The sequence below is a fragment of the Quercus robur genome, chromosome 9, assembly GCF_932294415.1.
Source record: "Quercus robur chromosome 9, dhQueRobu3.1, whole genome shotgun sequence".
NCBI classification, from domain to species: Eukaryota; Viridiplantae; Streptophyta; class Magnoliopsida; order Fagales; family Fagaceae; genus Quercus; species Quercus robur.
Genome location: NC_065542.1, coordinates 10,714,034 through 10,735,590, shown reverse-complemented (window position 1 = coordinate 10,735,590; position 21,557 = coordinate 10,714,034). Strand labels below are relative to the sequence as shown.

At 41.4% G+C, this 21,557-nt stretch overlaps 1 protein-coding gene and 1 long non-coding RNA gene across 2 annotated transcripts; both read right to left on the bottom strand.

Annotated features, from left to right (window-relative positions):
* Positions 1-16,535: 16,535 nt before the first annotated feature.
* On the bottom strand, positions 16,536-21,265 carry LOC126699672 (protein phosphatase 2C 51-like). Its single transcript, XM_050397627.1, has 3 exons — positions 20,532-21,265; positions 18,448-18,553; positions 16,536-17,081 (listed from the first exon to the last, which is right to left on the bottom strand). Exons 1-3 carry the CDS (start codon positions 21,231-21,233, stop codon positions 16,762-16,764), a joined length of 1,128 nt encoding a protein of 375 aa, XP_050253584.1. The 5' UTR covers positions 21,234-21,265; the 3' UTR covers positions 16,536-16,761.
* On the bottom strand, positions 19,539-20,525 carry LOC126699673 (uncharacterized). Its single transcript, XR_007646861.1, has 2 exons — positions 20,219-20,525; positions 19,539-20,178 (listed from the first exon to the last, which is right to left on the bottom strand). It is a non-coding gene; the product is annotated as an uncharacterized LOC126699673 (long non-coding RNA).
* Positions 21,266-21,557: the final 292 nt, after the last annotated feature.

The window sequence follows — 21,557 nt, the reverse complement described above, 5'->3', positions numbered from 1 at the left end:
CCTCTGTGCAATCATCATGAACACCATGACTAACTGCTGTCCGATAACCAAGGCCTAACCTTTTAGCCCACTCTCTACAAATTTTACTGTTTGGACCTTTAACGTTTGAACCCAATACTCCTTGGGGATCGTTACAAATTGAGTCCTTACAATTGGCGCCGTCTATGGGGAAGCTTATGCGTTGGCGCAGGCGGTGGTTAGTCATGGTGAGATCAAGCCCCTGTCAACCAAGATCCCTTAAAAGAAATAGTTTTGGCGGTGGTGCGAGCTATGCGAAAGCCTCTCCATCATTTCCAGCAGCACACGATTGCTGCCCTAACTCAGTTCCCACTCAGGGCTACACTTCGAAGCGCCAGTGGCATGGGCAGTTCTAGGGGCTTCTAACATAAAGTTTATGCTACACACATATGCCGAGGGGCTAATCCTCGCGATACAAGAAAATATAAGTTTTGGATAGAACCAAGGTCTTGCATGGTCCTCAAACTCAAACTTATGGGGAAACCAACTACTTTAAGAAAATATAAGTTTTGGACAGAATCAAGGTCTTGCATGGTCCTCAGACTCAAACCTATGGGGAAACCAACTACTTTGAGAAAATATAAGTTTTGGACAGAACCAAGGTCTTGCATGGTCCTCGGACTCAAACCTATGGGGAAACCAACTACTTCAAGAAAATATAAGTTTTGGAAGAACCAAGGTCTTGCATGGTTCTCGGACTCAAACCTATAGGTAAACCAACTACTTCAAGAAAATATAAGTTTTGGACAGAACCAAGGTCTTGCATAGTCCTCGGACTCAAACCTATGGGGAAACCAACTACTTTAAGAAAATATAAGTTTTGAACAGTGATATCGCTCCGAATTAGTAAGGTGGATGATCTGGTTTCGGTGGGCTACTTCTGTGGTGGAAGGCCTACAAGAAACAAACAGTCAAAAAGGAGATCGGAGGATACCGGCCAAACCCTCTCCGATGAAGAAGTTAGTCTCGCAGAGAAGGGAGTTCCAAGTATTTGGGGGTAATGTCTCAGAGAAAATCTTACCTTTGTCGGGTTCAGACCGGTCCTTTATATAGGGATCTTGGGGACGGTTACTTGTCCAATAACCTCCCCAAGATTTGCGGAAGCCAACGAGTCCGGAGTTAACTTCCTCAACGGCTACTAAAATTGTAACCGCTAACGGAAGTTAACTTATTTGATGGATTCGTCGAGATAGTTGCGGGTTTAGTAACCGCTACAGAGAGTCAAAAGTTCCAAATGTTGCGTGTTCGTCCATCTGGTGGACGACTGTTTGGTTGTCCATGGACATCTGAAGGTCGTCCATGGACGACCTTCATCATGGACGACTTTATCGTCCATGAGAGACTTATTGAAGAACGAGGTGGAAGAGCTTAAGGCTGACAACCTAGAGAAGGATACCCACATCGTCCATCTTGAAGGACAAGTTTCAGAGCTTACCTCGTCCTTGGAGAAGGCACGTGAAGAAGCTATTGCGGCCATCAAGAAGTCTAACGAGTATAAGAATCGTCTAGACAGTCATTATGCAGCTGGCTATGAAGACTTTCGTGTTGATGCCAAGGACGCATATCCTGATTTGGACTTCAACTCCTTCAAACTTCCCCTTGCTACAGAGAGTTCCTTGTTGCAGACGAGTTCCGAGGACGTCAACATCATGGACGACGCTAATACTGAAGTCACTCAGGACGACCCCAAGGCTAGTTTGCCTAAATGATTTGCATTTTCCTTGAAAATTTGTTTTACTTTTATCTGGAAATGCCCGTTGTTTTGGGCTTTGTTTCTTCTTTCCTTTTTTTTTTTTTTAATTCCAGTTCATATAAGTACAATTGCCTCGTCCAAGATTGTGGACGAGTTTTATATACAGTTTCATTTTCACTACTTAAGGGGTTTTTGGACGTGGGTCGTCCACCCTTCTTTGAATTTCATGAAAAAATGAGTACTTCTATTTTCATCTTCCATTGTGTTTGAACATATACATTTTCAGCTTTATGTATGAAATTTTTATTTTCATAAGTCATATCATTTGAGATTATGTGGTTCGTCCACCCAGGAATTCAGTTCGCCTTGTCTTGAGTATGGGGGTGAATTTTTTATTACATCACCAAGATAGAGTAAATTGATTCCTTTCAGCTTATGTATAGTTCATCTATGAATGACTTCCTTTTTGGTTAGATTTTTTCATCATTCAAGATTATGGACGATCATTTTGTCGTCCTTGATGGTTAGACTTCCTAGCGATTTCTCGTCAATGGATTGTTAAGCTAGTTGAGGTCTTTGCTCGTCCGTGTCTCGGTCGGACATTTCTCGGATTTCATCTCGCCTTGAGTTTTAGACGGATATACCCTTAACTTAGGTTTCATCTTGTCTTATGCTCTGGACGGATGGACCTTAGCTTCATTTTTTGCTTAGGTTTCATCTCGTCTCATGCTTTGGACGGATGGACCTTAGCTTCATTTTTTGCTTAGGAGGAAAGCTTATGGATGATATATCCTTGTGTCCAAGGATTTCATTTGTCCATGCTTATCTTTCTTTTTTGTGGATCAATCTGAATGAACATACAAAGGATTCCAATAATATACTTGAAAACACAATATATATATACTTGAAAATCCAAACTTATGTAAACATTCGTCCACAGGCATGGCACATGCTTGTGAGCTTGTGCCTTATTGAATTAAAAATACAAACCAACTCGTCCATGAATAGCACAAAAGTGAAAACACTAATGTACTTTCTAGGGGATTATTAAAATACTTAAAACACACGATAGTAGTAAACACACTTTTGCTCGTCCAGGTATTTCGTCCAAGGACACTTGTCAAGAGGCAGCACTTATTGATGGTATTTTCTTAGGTGCTCAACATTCCAAGGGTGTTCCAGCTTCCGCCCATCCAAAGCTTCCAAATAATAGGATCCTTGCCTCTTGCAGTTGATAACCCTATTAGGTTCTTCCCAATTTGGCCCAAGTTTCCCGTAGGCCGGGTTTCTTGTTGCTAAGGTAACCCTCCTCAGGATGAGATCCCCGATGTTGAAACGCCTCGGCTTCACCATGGCGTCATATTGCCTTGCCATGAGATTTTTGTACCTCGCTGTCCTCTGTTCTGCATCCATCCTGACCTCGTCCATAAGGTCAAGGTTAAGACGGAGCTGTTCTTCGTTTTCTTCAGTTTGATACTTCCTCACCCTGTGGCTCGTCATGTGTACTTCTGCCGGTATAACTACCTCACTTCCATAGGCTAGTTTAAAAGGAGTTTCCCCTGTTGGAGTTCTCGCTGTCGTTTTATAAGCCCATAAAACACCTGGTAACTCATCCGGCCATATTCCCTTTGCCTCTTCGAGCCGAGTCTTGATAATCTTCAGCAAGGATCGGTTCGCTACTTCTGCCTGGCCATTGGCCTGTGGGTGGGAGGGTGAGGAGTAATGGTTCTTCATTCCAAGCTGTTCATAAAATTCCCTGAAAGGTGTGTTGTCAAACTGTCGTCCATTGTCAGACACTAGTACTCTAGGTACCCCGAATCTGCATACAATGTTCTTCCAGACGAAGTTCTTGACATTCTGCTGCGTAATTTTTGCTAAGGGTTCGGCTTCCACCCATTTTGTGAAGTAATCTATTCCTACCACCAGAAACTTCATTTGCCGAGTTCCAGTCAGAAAGGGCCCCAAAATGTCTAGTCCCCATTGCGCGAAAGGCCAAGGGGCCATCATTGGCGTGAGATATTCTGCTGGCTGTCTGGGAATGTTGCTGAAGCGTTGACATTGATCACATACTTTGACATATGCCTTGGCATCAGCTTGGATGGTTGGCCAATAAAATTCGCTACGGATGACTTTATGGACGAGTGATCTGGCTCCCGAATGGTTTCCGCATGCTCTTTCATGAACCTCCCTCAACATGTAATTTGCCTCGTTCGGAGCTAAACATCTTAAGAGAGGCTGGGAAAAACCTCTTTTGTATAACAATTCGTCCATAAGTACATACCTAGCTGACTTGACCCTGAGCTTCCTAGCTTCGTCCTTCTCTTCTGGAAGCCTTCCGTCCTTTAAGTATGACACTATTGGGGTCATCCAATTTCCGTCACCTTTTATCTGCAGCATTTCTGGAAGGTCTATACTTGGCATGTAGTGTACTTCATCCAATTCGTCCAACGCTTCATTCGCAGATGCTTCCTTTGACAGAATATCTGCTTCCATATTCTCTTCCCTCGGGATTTGAACAAAATCAGTTTTTTTGAATTTCTTTACAAGGCGTACCACCTTCCGTAGATATTTCTTCATTCTGTCTTCCTTGGCTTCGCATGTCCTATTTACTTGGCCTATGACCAATTGAGAGTCTCCCAAAACAAGTATTGAGTCTGCTTCTACAGACTTGGCCAACTCCAACCCCTTTAGAAGGGCTTCATACTCCACTTCGTTGTTAGTAATCTGGTATTGAAAATAGGCCTTGTACTTTAATTTATCTCCTTCTGGCGACTGCAAAACAACTCCTATTCCTCCAGCATACAATGTAGACAATCCATCTACATGGACGACCCATTTGTTATTGTACTCTCCTTCCCCAAGATCCTCATGACTCGGAGTGAACTCTGCGATGAAATCTGCTAGGGCTTGAGCCTTTATTGCATTTCTCGGTTGGTACCGAATGTCGAATTCACTAAGTTCCACCGCCCATTGAGTCAGCCGTCCTGCGGCTTCCTGCTTGTTCATTGCCTTCTTGAGCGGATGGTCCGTCATGACATTGATGACATGAACTTGGAAGTAATGTCTTAACTTCCTAGAAGTTGTTATCAGTGCAAAAGCCAATTTCTCTATAAGCGGATACCTTCCCTCTGCTCCTCTAAGTGCTTGGCTAGTGTAGTACACAGGTTTTTGTACTTTTCCTTCTTCTCTGATTAAAGCTGAACTTACGGCGTGTGGGGACACCGCTAAGTATAGGTACAGTTCTTCTCCTTACACGGACGGACTTAATAATGGGGCAGTAGTGAGATAGTCCTTCAGGTCTTGGAAGGCCCTTTGACATTCGTCCGTCCATTCAAATGCCTTCCTGAGGACTTTGAAGAAAGGTAAACATTTGTCTGTGGCTTTCGAAACAAATCTGTTCAAAGCTGCAACTCGTCCTGTGAGGGATTGGACTTCCTTGATACTTTTCGGTGGCTCCATGTCCAATATAGCTTGGATCTTGTCTGGATTCGCCTCGATTCCTCTTTGTGAAACCATGAACCCTAGAAACTTTCCCGACGATACTCCGAATGCACACTTACTTGGGTTCAACTTCATCTTATATCGCCGAAGTGTTTCAAAGGTTTCCTGTAGGTCGTCTAGATGGCTTCCCTCGTCTATGCTCTTCACAAGCATGTCGTCGACATAAACCTCCACATTCCGTCCTATCTGTGGACGAAACATGTGATTCACCAACCTTTGATAAGTTGCCCCTGCGTTCTTCAAATCGAAGGGCATCACTTTGTAGCAAAACAAGCCTTGGCTGGTAATGAAGGAAGTTTTTTCCTGATCAGCTTCATCCATCTTGATCTGATTATATCCTGAGAAGGCGTCCATGAAGCTCAGCAACTGATGGCCAACCGTAGAGTCCACCAATTGATCAATGCGTGGTAAAGGATAACTATCCTTGGGACATGCCTTGTTCAAGTCAGTGAAATTTACGCACATTCTCCACTTTCCATTTGCTTTCTTCACCATCACCACATTGGCTAACCAATCCGGGTAATAAACCTCCTTAATGAACTGTGTCGTGGTCAGTTTCTGAACCTCTTCCTTGATCGCCTTATCCCGCTCGGGAGCGAATACCCTCTTCTTCTGACGAACAGGCTTAAAAAAGGGGTACACATTCAATCGAAGAGTGATCACACTTGGGTCGATTCCTGGCATGTCGTCATGACTCCATGCAAAAACATCGATACTCTTTCTTAGGAACTGGATGAGGTATTTTCTTGCCTTCTCCTTCATACCTGTTCCAATTCTGGTGAATTTCTCGGGATCATCTTCTTGCAAAAGAACATCTTCCAATACCTCTGTGGGCTTTGCAATAACCCTTCTTTCCTTGATGCTCATTGTCTGCACCTGTTCGTCCAAAGCCATCATGGCTAAGTAGCATTCTCTAGCTGCCAACTGATTTCCTTGTGCTTGCCCTATCCCATACTCCGTAGGGAATTTGACTGATAGATGGTAGGTAGATGTTATCACCTTCCAACTGTTCAGAGTTGGTCTTCCAATAATGGCATTGTATGAAGACGAATAGTCCACCACGAGGAAATTGACTTCCCTAGTTATCTGCTGCGGGTATGAGCCTACCACCACTGGTAATGTAATGATGCCTACGGGCTGCACCTTCATTCCTCCGAACCCTATCAGTGGTGAGCAGACTGGACGAAGTTGTTCTCGCCCAAGCCTCATCTGTTGGAAGGCAGGGTAGTACAATATGTCAGCTGAACTTCCATTGTCAATTAACACTCTCCTGGTTATATAATCTGCAATAAGCAGAGTAATGACAATCGCATCGTCATGCGGGTGATGGATCCTCTCAGTATCTTCGTCGGTGAAGGAAATGGCCGGCTCGTCCCTTGATCTCAACCGTGGTGATCGTCCAGAAAGCTAGACGTTTTGCACCACTTTGAGATATGTCTTCTTCGACTTGGAAGATTGCCCCATCGAGTTTCCTCTAACGATAATCCTTATCTCTCCTAATGAGGGCCGAGACGATTCCTCCATTTTTCCTTTCAACTTCTCATCTCTATGATCCCTTCCAACGAAGTGCCTCAGCTTTCCTTGTCAAATAAGATTCTCAATCTGCTGCTTCAGGTCATAACATTTATTCGTGTCATGCCCATGGTCCCTGTGGAAGCGACAATATTTACTCTTATTGCGCTTATTGGGATCTCCCTTCATCTTCTCTGGCCATTTTAGGGAAGGGTCATCTTTGATTTGCATGAGCACTTGATCGAGTGGAGCATTCAGGGGCGTATAGTTCTGGCTTCTTCCCAAAGGACTCGTCTTCCTGTTATCTCGTTCCTTCTTATCTTCCGTCCATCCCTTCTTTGGACGAGGGCCTTGTTCTGAGTGGTGTGCTGGATGCGCTTCCATCCTTTCAGCTCTATTCCTTTTCTTAGCTATGATCGCATCTTCTGCATTCATGAAGTTTTGAGCCGAATGGACGAGCTCAGCCATAGTTTGAGGCTCCTTCTCATATAGCTTGTGGATAAATAAATCAGAATTAATCCCGTTGTGGAAGGCTGCCAGTAGAGGATTGTCGTCCACCTCGTCCACACTAAGAGCTTCCCTGTTGAAGCGAGTGATGAATGACCGCAGGCTTTCGTTCTCCCCTTGCTCTATGGTCAGCAAGTTGGACGAGGAACGCTTGTGTCTTTGTCCCCCGATGAAATTGTTAACAAATAGTTTGCTTAACTCTTCGAAAGAGCCTACAGAACTTGGAGGTATTTTGCTGAACCAAACTTGCGCCGGGCCTTTAAGGGTGGTAGGGAAGGCTCTACACATGATTTCATCAAGGACCCCTTGAAGGTGCATAGTTGTCTTGAAAGTAGAAATGTGGTCAAACGGGTCACGCGTTCCGTCGTACGAATCCAGGGAAGGCAGTTTGAATTTTGATGGTAGAGGATGACCGTTGATGGAAGCCGTAAAGGGAGAGTCGGTTCTGTGGACCAAATCTTCTATAGGATTCGTCCTCCTCATGTTCTCTTTCATTTCCTCCATGACTCTCTTCATTTGATCCATTTCTTCTTTCAAGTGTGGTACCGTCCGTGAAGTGGTGCTTCTTAACTGACTTCCAATCTCAGGATTTTGTCTATCGCCATGACCTTGTGTTTGTCCTTCATGTTCCTCACGTGTCTGTCTTCTCTGATTGATCTCCATTCTTAACTCTTGGTTTTGGCGAGTCAACTCCGCCATTGCAGCCGCCATAGATTGCACATATTGAACAGACGATGTCTGCATGACTGGTACGGATTGGCGATCGCGTTGGGGATCACTTGAAGCGCCTCTGCTTCCCTGACGGCCTGGGCTAGTAGCCCTCGACCTGGTCCTGACCATCCTAACCTTTTGTCGCAGAAAAGAAAGTTGCAAAGCAATCTCCTTCCCACAGACGGCGCCAACTAATATCGCTCTGAATCAGTAAGGTGGATGATCTAGCTTCGGTGGACTACTTCTGTGGTGAAAGGCCTACAAGAAACAAACAGTCAAAGAGGAGACCGGAGGATACCAACCAAACCCTCTCCGATGAAGAAGTTAGTCTCGCAGAGAAGGGAGTTCCAAGTATTTGGGGGTAATGTCTCAGAGAAAATCTTACCTTTGTCGGGTTCAGACCGGTCCTTTATATAGGGATCTTTGGGACGGTTACTTGTCCAATAACCTCCCCAAGATTTGTGGAAGCCAACGAGTCCGGAGTTAACTTCCTCAACGGCTACTAAAATTGTAACCGCTAACGGAAGTTAACTTATTTGATGGATTCGTCGAGATAGTTGCGGGTTTAGTAATCGCTACAGAGAGTCAAAAGTTCCAAGTGTTGCGTATTCGTCCATCTGGTGGACGACTGTTTGGTCGTCCATGGACATCTGAAGGTCGTCCATGGACGACCTTCATCATGGACGACTTTATCGTCCATGGGAGACTTACTGATCAAGAATAGTATTATCGTCTATGAACACTTTTACTTCTTCTGGGGTGATTCCAGGTCGAACTTGCTCAATTTGATCTGGACGACCACTTTGGACGAACCGGAGTTAGACTAATTTTCTGCTCCCCTATCAGACAGAACCAAGGTCTTGCATGGTTCTCAGACTCAAATCTATGGGGAAACCAACTACTTTAAGAAAATATAAGTTTTGGACAGAACCAAGGTCTTGCATGGTCCTCGGACTCAAACTTATGGGGAAACCAACTACTTTAAGAAAATATAAGTTTTGGACAGAACCATGGTCTTGCATGGTCCTTGGACTCAATCCTATGGGGAAACCAACTACTACAAAAAGAAAGTGCTAGACAGAACCAAGGTCTTGCATGGTCCTCAGACTTAAACCTATGGGGAAACTAGATATTCCAAGAAAATCTAAGTACCAGACACGGCCCAAGAACATGCTCGGCACCTCGGATGATGCCTTTAGCTCCCTAGAAGTATGTCTAGACACAAATTTAACGCCCCATGGGCGCGGGTAAGTTAGAATTCTGGGATGTGATCCCAAATATATCATATGCACAACCATTCATACATGTTAAGATAACTAGTTCAAAAACCATGAGATTCGCAGCAATAGTAAATATCGGCAAGGGCAACGAACATATAATTTAAAGGAAAAAGGAAGAAAGGAATTTCATACATATGGTCAAAGAGTTTAATTACAAGCAAATTCCAAGGTCCTCAAAGCAAAAGGGAAACTAATTAACAACTAAACTAGAAACAAATACAAAAGTTGGCCAAGGCTCCTACTTCTTCAATTTTGTTTTGGCCACTTCTTGGGGAGGCTGAGCAGGATTAGCCTTGGAACCCTGAGAGACATCCCTTTCCTGGGAAGGCCGAGCAGGATTAGCCTCAAGGCCCTCGGAGACATCAGCAAGGGGAATGGTCTGAAGGGGCTAAACCAAGAGGGCCGGCTCCTCGGCATCAGAGATCTAAGCACTGACTGTGGACTTGGCAGCCTCCTGAGGCATCTCAGGATTCAGACCTCCAGGTGTTTTTGTCGCCCCATGAAGCTCTCCTCCCTTAGTTGACTCGTCAGGAGTGAGAATGAGCTAAACAGCTTCTGGCTGAGCAGCCTCAGTCTCCTGTGGAGCGCTCACAACCTCGGAGCTAGCGGAGGCAGTCTCACGGATGGCTGGAGAATAGTACACCTTCTCCGCCTTCCACAAGTCGGACGAAGCCTCCACCCCAGCTCGTTTGAGGGCTTCATTCCAAACCTGGGAGTAGTATAGCCTGCATACACCAGGGATTTGAGCTTTAAGGGTGGCCTGGGTATCGGCCACCCCCGCATCGTAAGCCTCATCCTCAGCCTTGTCCTTGGAGGTCTCGGCCTCCGTCTTGGCAAACTTAGCCTCTGTCTTGGCCCTCACTGCTTCGTCCCTGGCCCATTTAGCAATGCCATTATCCCTCTCTGCCTCGGTCAGTTTCTTCTTTAAATCATCGATCTGCTCCTTGGCTATCTCCAATTGCTCCTCGGCAGCAAGCAGGTGCCTCCTCTGGTCCTCGGCTTGTTTTTGGGCACCGTCTAAGCCTTCCTCAGCGCTATCCCTGGCCTTGGTCATCTCCTTCAATTCCTCCCTGGCCTTCGCGAGGTTAGCCTCGAAATTTTTAAGGTTCGCACAGCCTCTATACGCTTATTACGCTCAAGTTCTACGGACTTACTCTGCCCCTTAGCCTCATTCTCCAGCCTATAGGTGGCCTGAACGGCCTGCCAATTGAAACAAACACATTATGAATGAAAATTTAGGAGCAAAGGTCAACGGAGTCATAGGTATTAGGAGCCTTACCATGCCCAGGTACCTCTTCATGCTGAGGAAAACCTCCTGCATCCTTATATTCTTCAACTCGGTCATGTTAGTGGGGAGCAGCAGGGTCCTCTCCAACGCGTTAGCCACATAAGCACCTTCGCCGTCTCGAAAGCTCCTTATGGATGCATCTTCCATCAGAGGCTCCCCGTGGAGCATTGGGTTAGGAAGCCAAGCATTGGGCGCGGATTGGGCATCGACCCCTTTCCCCTGACCTTGATGCCCAATCTTTAACTGTTTTTGAGCTCGCGGGGCTTCGTCCTCCTTTCAAGAGGAGTGAGATTTCCCCCCTTCCATTGGCTCCTTACCCTTGGAACTCCTCTTCCTCTTTGGGTCGGTGGGCTCAGGCCGAGGAGACAGAGTGGATGGGGGAGGGGCAAGAAGTTTGGGTCGGGGAGATTGTGACTGCGACCAGGAAGGAGAAGACCTAGTCTGGACAGGCTGGGGCTGTGGTGGAGGAGTTGGAACACTGGATTGCGACCTTCCTTGTACACCCTTCCCTGGCTGGCCCTCAAGCAGGTCGAACAAGCTGGTCGGAGGCTTCCTCTTGACACCCATCTCCGCTCGAGAAGATGTTCCCACTGACAACAGTTCCGCCTTGGACAAGTCAGGGTCACTCAGGTCACTGGAAGGATTCTCAGATAGATCAGCCTGGTCAAATACACCGAACCCCTCTTCGGATAGACCCAAATCACCCTCGTCCTCCGCTGCTTGGTAGGACGAAGAAGAGCCTGCCAACGAGATGCCCTCCGGGACAGGAGATCCTTCAGAGATCAAAAACCCGTGCTCGACTACAGTAATCTTTTGAAGCCGAGGATCGTTAGCTCTGATCACGTGCTTCGGGGCGGCAAATGACTTCTGGATGGGATTGTACCCTAAGATTTTGTGAGCGGCTCTGACTTGACCATCCTAGTCGTTTACAAAAACCGCCGCCTTGAGAACGGTCTCCAAATCCTCCCGGTTGATCAGATGAAAGTGTCGGTGAAAGGCGTGCGGATTTGCAAAAAGAAGACATGTTCATAGTTAGTAACTGAACCACACAAAATTAAGACGGCGCAAAAGATTGGCCCCCTCCTACTCTCTACACCCCACCTGGTTCTCCTTTCACAATTAGGCAAGGAAGACCATCGTGCCACTCCCCAGATACAATAAGAAAGTCCTTATTCAATCCTTTGTTGGACTCGGGGAGACACTAGATTAGCCGAACCCTATCGTCTCTTGTCTTCATGTAGTAGGATTTGCCCCTCAAATGTTGGAGGTTGTAGCACTAGTTTACATCATGATGGGTTAGTCTTAGCCCCATTTTTTCATTTAAGGCGTCCACACAACCCAGGATCCTAAACATATTAGCAACGCACTAGATGGGAGCTAATCGGAAATGTCTAAGGTAACTCCTCATTACTGGCCCCATGGGGATTCTTACACCCCCTTCTATATAGGCGAGAAGGGGAATCACCACCTCGCCCGTTCTTCTCTTAAGATGCCACTCCCCCTCCTTGCAGTACCTTAAACCCACATTAGGAGGTATCCTATAGTCGGCGATAAACTTTTTCATTGCCTCTTCGGTCTCAACCAACTCTCTTAATTTAACCATCTCTAGAAACTGCTAAATAGACTCAAGGGATGACAGGAGAAGGAGAGGAACAAGAGAAAAGTAAACCCAGAAGAGAGAAAGCTCGAGTTAGTGAGAGCAGAAAACTTACAGAAATGAGGAAAAGTTTTTCAGACGAGCTTTTTATGCTGGAAAGAGACTTGAGTTTGAATGGAAGTTTGACTAAACCCAGGATATGTGCGCCAGAACACTTAAGTGTGAAAGTGAAGAGACAAATCGGTTCTAAAAATTATTTATACCTCCCATCAAAAGTAACTGTGCGGATTTTCCAGCCTATAAAGGTAAGGAAATCTCCACTGTTGGATTACCATCGCACAGTTGAACGTGGGGAGCACAGAGCCGCCCACATTTAATGAAGACGCGCTTCACGTGCCAAGGCGCCAGGAACGCGTCTCGGGCAGACGAAGAGGCTATGGTACTGATAGATGACAAGGATTGGCAAGCCATGACAGAGACTTGATGTCATCAAAACCCTCCTCTCCGTCCGAGGAGCCGGACAGCAGGATTTTGAGGGGCTATTGTGGGGCCAGAGAATTTGTGACCCCGGCCCACTATACATTAGGGCCCAAGGCCCGCGCCGAGGAGATATGTTGCCGAGGACATGCAGCGAAAGTCCAAATGACCTAGAGATGCAGTCGAGGATGATCCTGTCCTCAGCATCCCAAGACCTAGAAGGGAAGAACGACATGCCATCAAAGGCAGCCCCCAAAGCGCTTCCAGAAGAAAAGACGAGTACAATAGGACTTGCACGGGGGTACAATGTGGGAGCAGTTCAAGGAAAAGATGTCACCTCCTCATTGAATGCACCAACAAACGTCCTAACCACATTGATGGGAAAAGACACCTGAACAGTGTGGCTTCGATTATTGCAACTAACATAAAGTGGGGGAAGGCGGCTGATGAGACAAGCACTTGAGTAGTTACCTGCCTGATCAACAAATGGAAGATCAGGATCAACTGAAAGGGGCTATATAATGTAAGAATTCATCCACGGGAAGAGTGGGGGGGGGGGGGGGGGCGAAGAAAAATAAGAGCATTATGTATCGTCTCTTGGACCATTGTAACCTAGGGTAAAAGGGATAATAAGAACCTTAAGCTCCTCGGACGAGGTCCAATGACCGGAGCCACTCAGGCCGTGTCGGAGAGAAAGTCTTCTTGGACAAGCTCAATTCACCTCTGTGCAATCATCATGAACACCATGACTAACTGCTGTTCAATAACTAAGGCCTAGCCTTTTAGCCCACTCTTTACAAATTTTACTGTTTGGGCCTTTAACGTTCGAACCCAATACTCCTTGGGGATCGTTACAAATTAAGTCCTTACAGCAGAGATTAAAGAAGTCTACCATGTAGACTAGGAATTCTAAGGCTTTTTTTAGTTGAAATAATGATGGAAAAGTAAAGAAATGAAAAATGGTAATAAGGTATAAAATATTTTAATTTTCCTTCAACTGTGTTTAGTTGGGAGAGAATGGAAAAGTAAAGAAATGAAAAACTAATAGTATAAATTTTTTGTCTTTTTTTTTTTTTTTAATATCGAAAAAATGATAAGATGGAAAAAAATAGTTTGAAGAAATTATTAAGTTTACTTTTATGCTCTTAGAGCATCAGTATTGGTGGTGCCAAAAATTTAGTAATTTAGCACTACAAAAAGTTACTTTAACTATTTTATCACCTCACTTTACAAAACATTCAACATCAATGATTTTATTTTAGCATTCAACATAATAAAATAATATAAACAATAAAATAAAATAATATATCTTTTAATAGAATTTATTTTTTCTTTTACCATCTTAGCTACATGGTTGTGTGCACTCAGCCCTGTAACTCAAAAGTCAAAAATTTTGGCTTTACCTCCACTGATGCAGCCCACTTTTGCTTTATTTTGATAGTAAATTTAGCATTTTAGCTAAATACCTACATCAATACCAATGTTTTTATTAAATAGTATATAAGGGATAATTCTTAAATGCTTTGGGAGTAATGCTCCCTCCTCTCACATGAGGGGTGGGCCCCATAGTGGGACCCACATGTGGGGCTCACCCCTCATGTTAAAGGAGAGAGCATTGCTCCCAGAGCACCTAAGTTTTTTCTGTATATAAGAAGTAATTTTTTTAAAGTTGGGTAAATTACATGTGAATTACATGAAGTACTTTATTTTTTTCTCTTCAATTTGAGGACACTGTACGTGTTTTGGCGGACTCAAGTGGAAAATACCCAAAACCACTAGTATTCTTCAAACATTTCATCTCTCAGCTAAATAAAAGAAAATCATGTTTTCTTCCCACTTTTTTCCATCATCTTTTTTTTATTCTCTCACTTTTTATAACCCCAACCAAACGCAGGGTAAAGGATTTGAACCCCTGATATTGTACACAAAGTCCCAAGGTCACGGGCTCAAGCTTGCACAAGGGTAGTGGGTCTACGTCTATCTCAAATACATGCAATAATTCCCGTCAGCTTTCAATCAGTGTCTCGTGCAAATTTGAAGCTCGTCTTGTTTTTATAGGCCTTTTTCAAATATTAACGTGTGGGAAAGGTTACTCGTCAGTTAAAAAGACCATCGTATTCACGTCTACATCCTATGTTTCATTTGCCTCAACTAAAAAAGAAGGTCGGACAAGTGGTACGAGTTATAACGAATTAACTTTGCCCAAAGGTCGATAATAACGAAGTTTCCGTGGTCTTAAAAGTTAAACAAACATTCATTGGATTATACGTCTCGCCAGAAAGTTGTTATAGAAGGCTTGGTACAATGGCATGGACGACTTCCAGTTGAGGATGCAATATATGTAGCCTCCGTTTGAAGCTTTGCAACGATAATTTTCTTACCTAAATCTTGAGGACGAGATTTGTCTCTAAACTCTAAAGGGATCGAAGGAAATGCTATTACTCATCACGTTGCATGATTATGCATTGACAAATTGTGTGTGATAAGAGCAGGTAATAGATAGCAGTTGGTTGATAGGGAGCGGTTTTTTATGCATTATTAATTCCTTACTGAATTAATAATGGCTTATCAAATAATACATCATATTTTCTCTATAAAGAAACTCTTTAGTATTTTTACAGGCCACTAGAATAACTTTCGTATTCCGCATGCATTGCATGAGTTAGCAAAATATTTAATTAATTTAATCTTCACTCATCTAAAAGCAGCCACCAGAACGATTTCATGGATTCCACATCCATGGCATGAGTTAGTAAAATATTTTATTTTATTTTATCTTCACTCAATTAAAAAGGCTACGCCACATTTAAATTGTTTGAATAAAAATATTTTCTTGTCTCAATCATTATTACACTTTTTTTTTTTTTTTTTAATGATAAATTTGATAGTTACAAGGAAATAGGAGAGTTTCAACCTTGAATATCTCTATTAAAAATACTAAAAAATGTCAATTGAGTTAAAATGATCTTTTATCCTTTTTCATATATGTTAAATAATTCTCTTAAGGTATTTGTTAATAAATTATTTATAAAAAAAAAAATTAATACCACTTTTATGAAAAAAATTAAAAAGAGGTTGCATGAAACATGCATATGCGCGTAATGGATGAATCTCTTTGGTGGGTAAAACATTTCAATATTGAACCTGAATTAGAATTAGTAACAACTTACCACATAAGATTTATTGTGAAATACTGAAATTTATGAAAATATTGTAAATGTAACATTACTCTTATATTTATTGAACTCGAGTTCTTATGATTTTCAAGTAAAGGTATTCAATATTTTTATTAGAGTGATGAAAGTAGGTTAATTTAGTATATAATATTTTTTTTAAGTATATATCTACTTTTTTTTTTCAAGTCAAGGTGGCCACTAAACATATTAGATTAAAATAACTATTTATATATAAAAAAAATTTTGCATGTGTAAAATATTTTTTGACAAGTGAGGATGGTCCTATGACCACTCTCACATGCAAGTAGAGCTGCCAGTCAGTTTATGATTAGGTGGATACCTTCTTTTATTTATTTATTATTATTATTATTTGGCAAGAGATTAGATGGATACCTCTTTCTTAGAAGTTGATTTTTTTAATATATTATAATAGATGAACTGTTAAGATAAATTAGGTATGATACCTATAAATATGTATGTATAGTAGTAAAATCAAGAATGACCCATTTTTAATATATTTTTCTCATTCTTTTTCAAATTGTATACGACCATGCTGATCAGCTATTAAGGCCAAAGAATTGCATTTAATGACTATGGTAAGAATTTCAAGTTTAAACCCAATAACCCCTCCTCTCACTTCCTGTTCTTCAGGAGAATTTGGTCACCTTCAAATCCGACCATTGTCATTCAATTCTGTCCTACACCATATATTATATGATTAGAACTTTCAGGAAAGTGGAAACCATAGGCATAAGCCCATCAGTGTTACAGATACTTAACATAACCAAGTAGTTCTTCATTTTCTTTTTTTAAGAAAACAAAATTATATGATAATTTTACCATACACAAAAATATAAAAATAAATAATAAAAAAAAACAAACGTGGGAGAAAGAGTTCCCCTTCTTACATGCATCTTAATGCTTGGAGAGATGAGTGAAAAATAGCCAGTTCCCAAAGCTAGGCAGCAGAGTTTAAAAGCATTGTTAACTACGAGTAAATATTATAAACTGGAAAAACCTCTGGGTTTCCTTAGCTCGACTACTATCACACTGATATTATCTTTGCTCCCCCGAGCCATTGCTAGCTCAGTTAACACTGCTGCAGCCTCGGCAGCGCGACTCTCATTCTCAACTTCCACTTCCAGGGATTTCCTCCTCAGTCTTCCTTCAAGACATCTCTTCACAATCTGGCATGCAACTTCATTTGATATAACGTCCCACAAGCCATCACTGGCTAGGATAAGGAATTCATCATTATTGCTTCGTTTGGTCACTGTGACTTCTGGCTTGGATATCACATAGGGTCTGAGGTAGTGATCACCTGCATGCAATAAGTAAAGAGAATGATTGGTGATGATGACATTTCAGATAATATAAGCAGTGGTGAAGCTATGGATTTTTTTAAGGGGCCAAGCTCGCTCTCTCGCTCTCTCTCACATTAAGTTATTCCTTATAAATGTTAGTCAAAACAATTTTTTAATAGTCAGTTTGAAAATGGTAAACCATCTAATTGTTGTTTTTCGCCAAAAAAAAGAAGAAATCCATATCCTTAATTCTCCAAATATAAAATATTAATGTAAAAAAATAAAAAAAAAATAAAAAAAGAAGAAGAAGAAGACTTTTGAAAAACTTATTAAAATAAAGAAGACTTCTATTTATTAAGAAACTTAGTTATTTTATATTTAAACTCTCCATTAGAATCTTAGCACATCATAATTTCTTTAAATATTAAAATATATAGTTTCATATGCTAACGAAACCATAATAAATGACTAATTTTATAATATATAATTTCATACAGAAACCTAATAAATGCCTAATTTTATGTATGATTTGGTGATTATGTAACATGACATCATGCTTAACATCCCAAATTGATACACCCCCTCCCTTGTCTCTTTTGTGTAATTTTGAGAGAAAGATCCCTATCTCCTCCCATTTTTTCCTAGGGAATCAGGAGAGAGAGGGGACTAGTTCCCTATTTTGTAGTCTGAATACTTTCTCTTTGTTTCAATGAAAAATTGAAAAGTCTTAATTCAGGGAAAAAAAATTGAAACACCCCCTCGAAAAAAAAAAAAAAAAAATTTATGGCACAAAGTTATCTTTATTTAACAAATCATTGCGAAAGCTAAGTTGATTCAGGAACAACCCTATAAATCTTACCACAAAGAAGAGTAAGGCAAAAAGATCCATCCCCGTTTCCTTTCTTTGCTTGTACGTAGTTCTTATTGGCAAGCATATGCATAAAAACCAGATATCCATTTATAAGCAAAATTCTTGGGGATGTAACGAGGGAACTCCTTAACAACAAATGATAAGAACTTTCCATTTTTTAGTTTTTGATAATCTAATAGTTATAAGGGGGGAAGGTTGGTATTGAACATGGTTCTCCTCATGTTAAGATGCTTGCTTTTCCAAGGGCTGCTTTAATAATCGATAGTGATGTCCTTGCAAATCTAATGGTAAATTGACTGATTGGTGATGGGTCATTCTCAACTCTAATGGCCACTTGTGCTAAAAGCTTAATAGCTACCATCACCATTTAATTTTCTATATGCCACTAGCATTTTTTGTTTTTGAGTGAAGAATGCCACACTAGCATTTGAGTAGCCACGAGCATATTAAACCATCATTATTCTATGAAGAACATTAGTGGCATAAGAAGTACATAGAGGATTACTACATACCTATTGATCTAGAAGTGGTAAGAACTCCTAGAACGCGATTTCCATTCCAGTTTATGACCTTTCCACCAGCGGCTTCAATTCTCTTCAACTCATCTGGTCTGTCAGGCTATTAGCACAAATGATGCACCAATCATGATTTAGATATTGTCATAAAGCTGAGTTCTTATAATCAAAGGATATCAACAATGAATTTGTGTGATACATGTAAAGAGGAAACTGAAAATATAAATGTGATCTACAATATGCAACCCTCTCACCATGAAACTAAGTTCAATGATAAGCGGATAAAGCAAAAAATTAATGATTAAAAATACATTGCTAAAAATACATGGAGTATACATACCTTGCTACTACTAGTCAAAGATAATTCAACATGCAATTATATAATTCTCTGGAAGTATAATAATGAAATACTCTCTTCTTTTGTATAATATTAATAGTGGATCTTACTAATTGAATTCATAGTAGGATCCATTGTTCATGTAAAAGATGAGAGTAAGCCATTATTGAGCAGTGAATAAAGCCCAGAAACTAGCCGTATGACAAATTTAAACACCACTTCTGGTATTCTTATTTAATACCTCTATAAATTACCATAACAAAGAATCAGAAATTTGATGTTCACGAACTTGTTGAAGATTGTCTAGCAATCAGAGTGGACGAGAGTTGCCCCAATGACCAGTGGGTAAGAGACAGAAGGAGTATCCTGGAATTCATAAGGTATTTATACTTGACAAATGTTTTCACTTCAAGCACCCACAGACATAGTTCTTCTAAAATAAGTAACAGCAAATTGAAGATAAGTGCTCCCTAGTGAAAAAAAGTGTGCCAAACAGAAGAAGTTGATTATCAATCACACTGTAATTTACTCGAAACACCCTCATATGATCCATTAGCTCACTATCATGACCCTTACAACGTGGACTCAATATAGTTGGTGTCCTAATTAAATTACTAATTTTACAACATGGCGTTGAACCATTTGTCACCTGTAAAGTCACAAAAGAACTTTATTTTTAAATGAAGTCACTAACTTGCAATATATTCGTATTTTATGAAAGGCAAAATTTAGCTTTAAACTAGTTTAGAACTTTCTTTTCCAACTTAATTAAAACTAGACACAGATAATCACTCCAATTTACAAATAGTAGATTGGGGCTATACTTTTTCCTTCTATAAATTAGAGCCGGGAATTTTTTTTTTTTTTTTTTCAACTCTGTCTAATTTTCAATAATGTAGTGTTATTTATTATTATTTTTTTTAAGTACAACAATGGAGTGTGTTGTTCAAACGTAGTTCTCTTGGTAAAGAATGGCTGGTTAAAATTACCACCACCACCACCAGCAACTACAACATATCCATAGGGTATTTACAAAATGAAAACTTGAAATAAACCGAAGCGGATGAAAGCAATAAATTGGGTTGTAAATGAAAATGTTTCCTAATAAAATTAAAATTTTAAAATGAGTTAAAAAAATTTGTGTCTTGTCTTGATAATAAAATATTAATTATCGTAGGGCGGACATCGAAAATTGAAATTCTATGTGTGTATGGTATATATTAAAAGTTTTCAAAAAATTATTCCTTATTATTAATCAGTTGTTAATGTTCTAGGCTTGCTGAACTGAGAATTTGGTCACTAATCACAATATTGTATTATTAGAACAGTCAATTATTGCTGTGCAAGTGCAAGTTGGCAATTCCCACTTATAAGTTAGAATAGAATCGAACCTTCTGTTTTCTCAAAAAAAAAAAAAAAAAAGAATCGAACCTTCTGATTCTGAATCTTTTATACGCACCCATAATCTACGATCTATGGACTATGATACTAGAAATTGAAAAAGCTATTAGCAGCACTGGCAAAAGCGATTCCTCTCTCTCTCTCTCTCTCTCGCTTGAAGTCTAAGGCGCTGTTTTGAACAACGTTTTTATATCATATATTCATATAAATCAAGCCAGAAACCGAACCTTCAAATAGCGTTTTTAAAAAAAGAAAACCAAGCAAACTAGAAAAAAACTAACACACTTTGGCGGCAAGACAAGGCAATGATATTGAGAATCAAATATTCAAAAAAGAACCGTACCTTATGATCACGAGACAAGGCCAAAGCCACACCACCACTAAACAAAACCGCCCTACAATCCCCACAGTTGGCAACCACAAGCTCCTCCTCTCCCACCACCGCCACAACCGCCGTGGACCCCACCGTCCTCCCCACACCACCACCACCAACACCCACCACCTCCTCATCCATTTTAGCAAAACACGCTTTCATCACTCTCTCCCAATTATACTCCGATAACCCTTCTAACTCTTCATTGCTACTCTCACCCTCCTCCACCAAAATCCCATGCAACCTTTCACTACAAGCCCTCGCCACGTGGCACCCTCCATGCCCATCGTACACTCCGAAAAAATCGTACTTTCCTCCAACAACACCACCACCACCACCGTCACCTTTTTTGTTCATAACTCCTAGTTCAGCTCTCACCGCATCTTCCATCTCTTTCCTCCTCCCTATAACAGAAACCGAACCGTACGACAATACCACCTCTTCTTTCTCCGAAGAAGACACAGACAATGACACCTTCACCGAATCACCAACATCCTCCTCCTCCGATGATGGTGTTTTCTTCGTTCGACACGTGTACCTCAGCCGCCGGACTTTGGTTCTTCTCCTCGTCACCGTGATCTGACTCATGTCCCCGGAATCTGACGTCATTCTCCCGAGATTCATTCCCACTGGCCCATCAACGTGAAGCTTCGAAGCCTCTATCAACCTCATTTTTTTTTATAGCGTAAAGTGGAATTCAAAGGTAGTAACTAGCTAATCTGTGTGTTATATATAAAAAAGCATGAAATCTAAGCCGTTGAATTTTCACAACCCCGTTGGATTTGAAACAGATGGGCTTTGAAATCTTTTGATGGACCAGTGGCTTAGATTTTTCAAAGAGATACGTGGGTGACTGAGATTGGGTTGGTGGACGCGTGTAACATAGATTTTGAGGTTAGTGATTCGGCCCCGTAAAAGACTATGGGGGTACTGGGTCCCACGTAAAAAAAAAAAAAAAGTTGTGATGTGTCTCTAGACAAGTCATTACGTGGCGTC

Excerpts from the sequence above, each read along its gene's own strand:
- LOC126699672 (XM_050397627.1), bottom strand. The coding sequence starts at position 21,233 with ATGAGGTTGATAGAGGCTTCGAAGCTTCACGTTGATGGGCCAGTGGGA. Across the intron at positions 18,554-20,531 it reads CCTTGTCTCGTGATCATAAG|CCTGACAGACCAGATGAGTT; the intron begins GTACGGTTCTTT and ends TTGTGCTAATAG. Across the intron at positions 17,082-18,447 it reads TACCACTTCTAGATCAATAG|GTGATCACTACCTCAGACCC; the intron begins GTATGTAGTAAT and ends TATTGCATGCAG.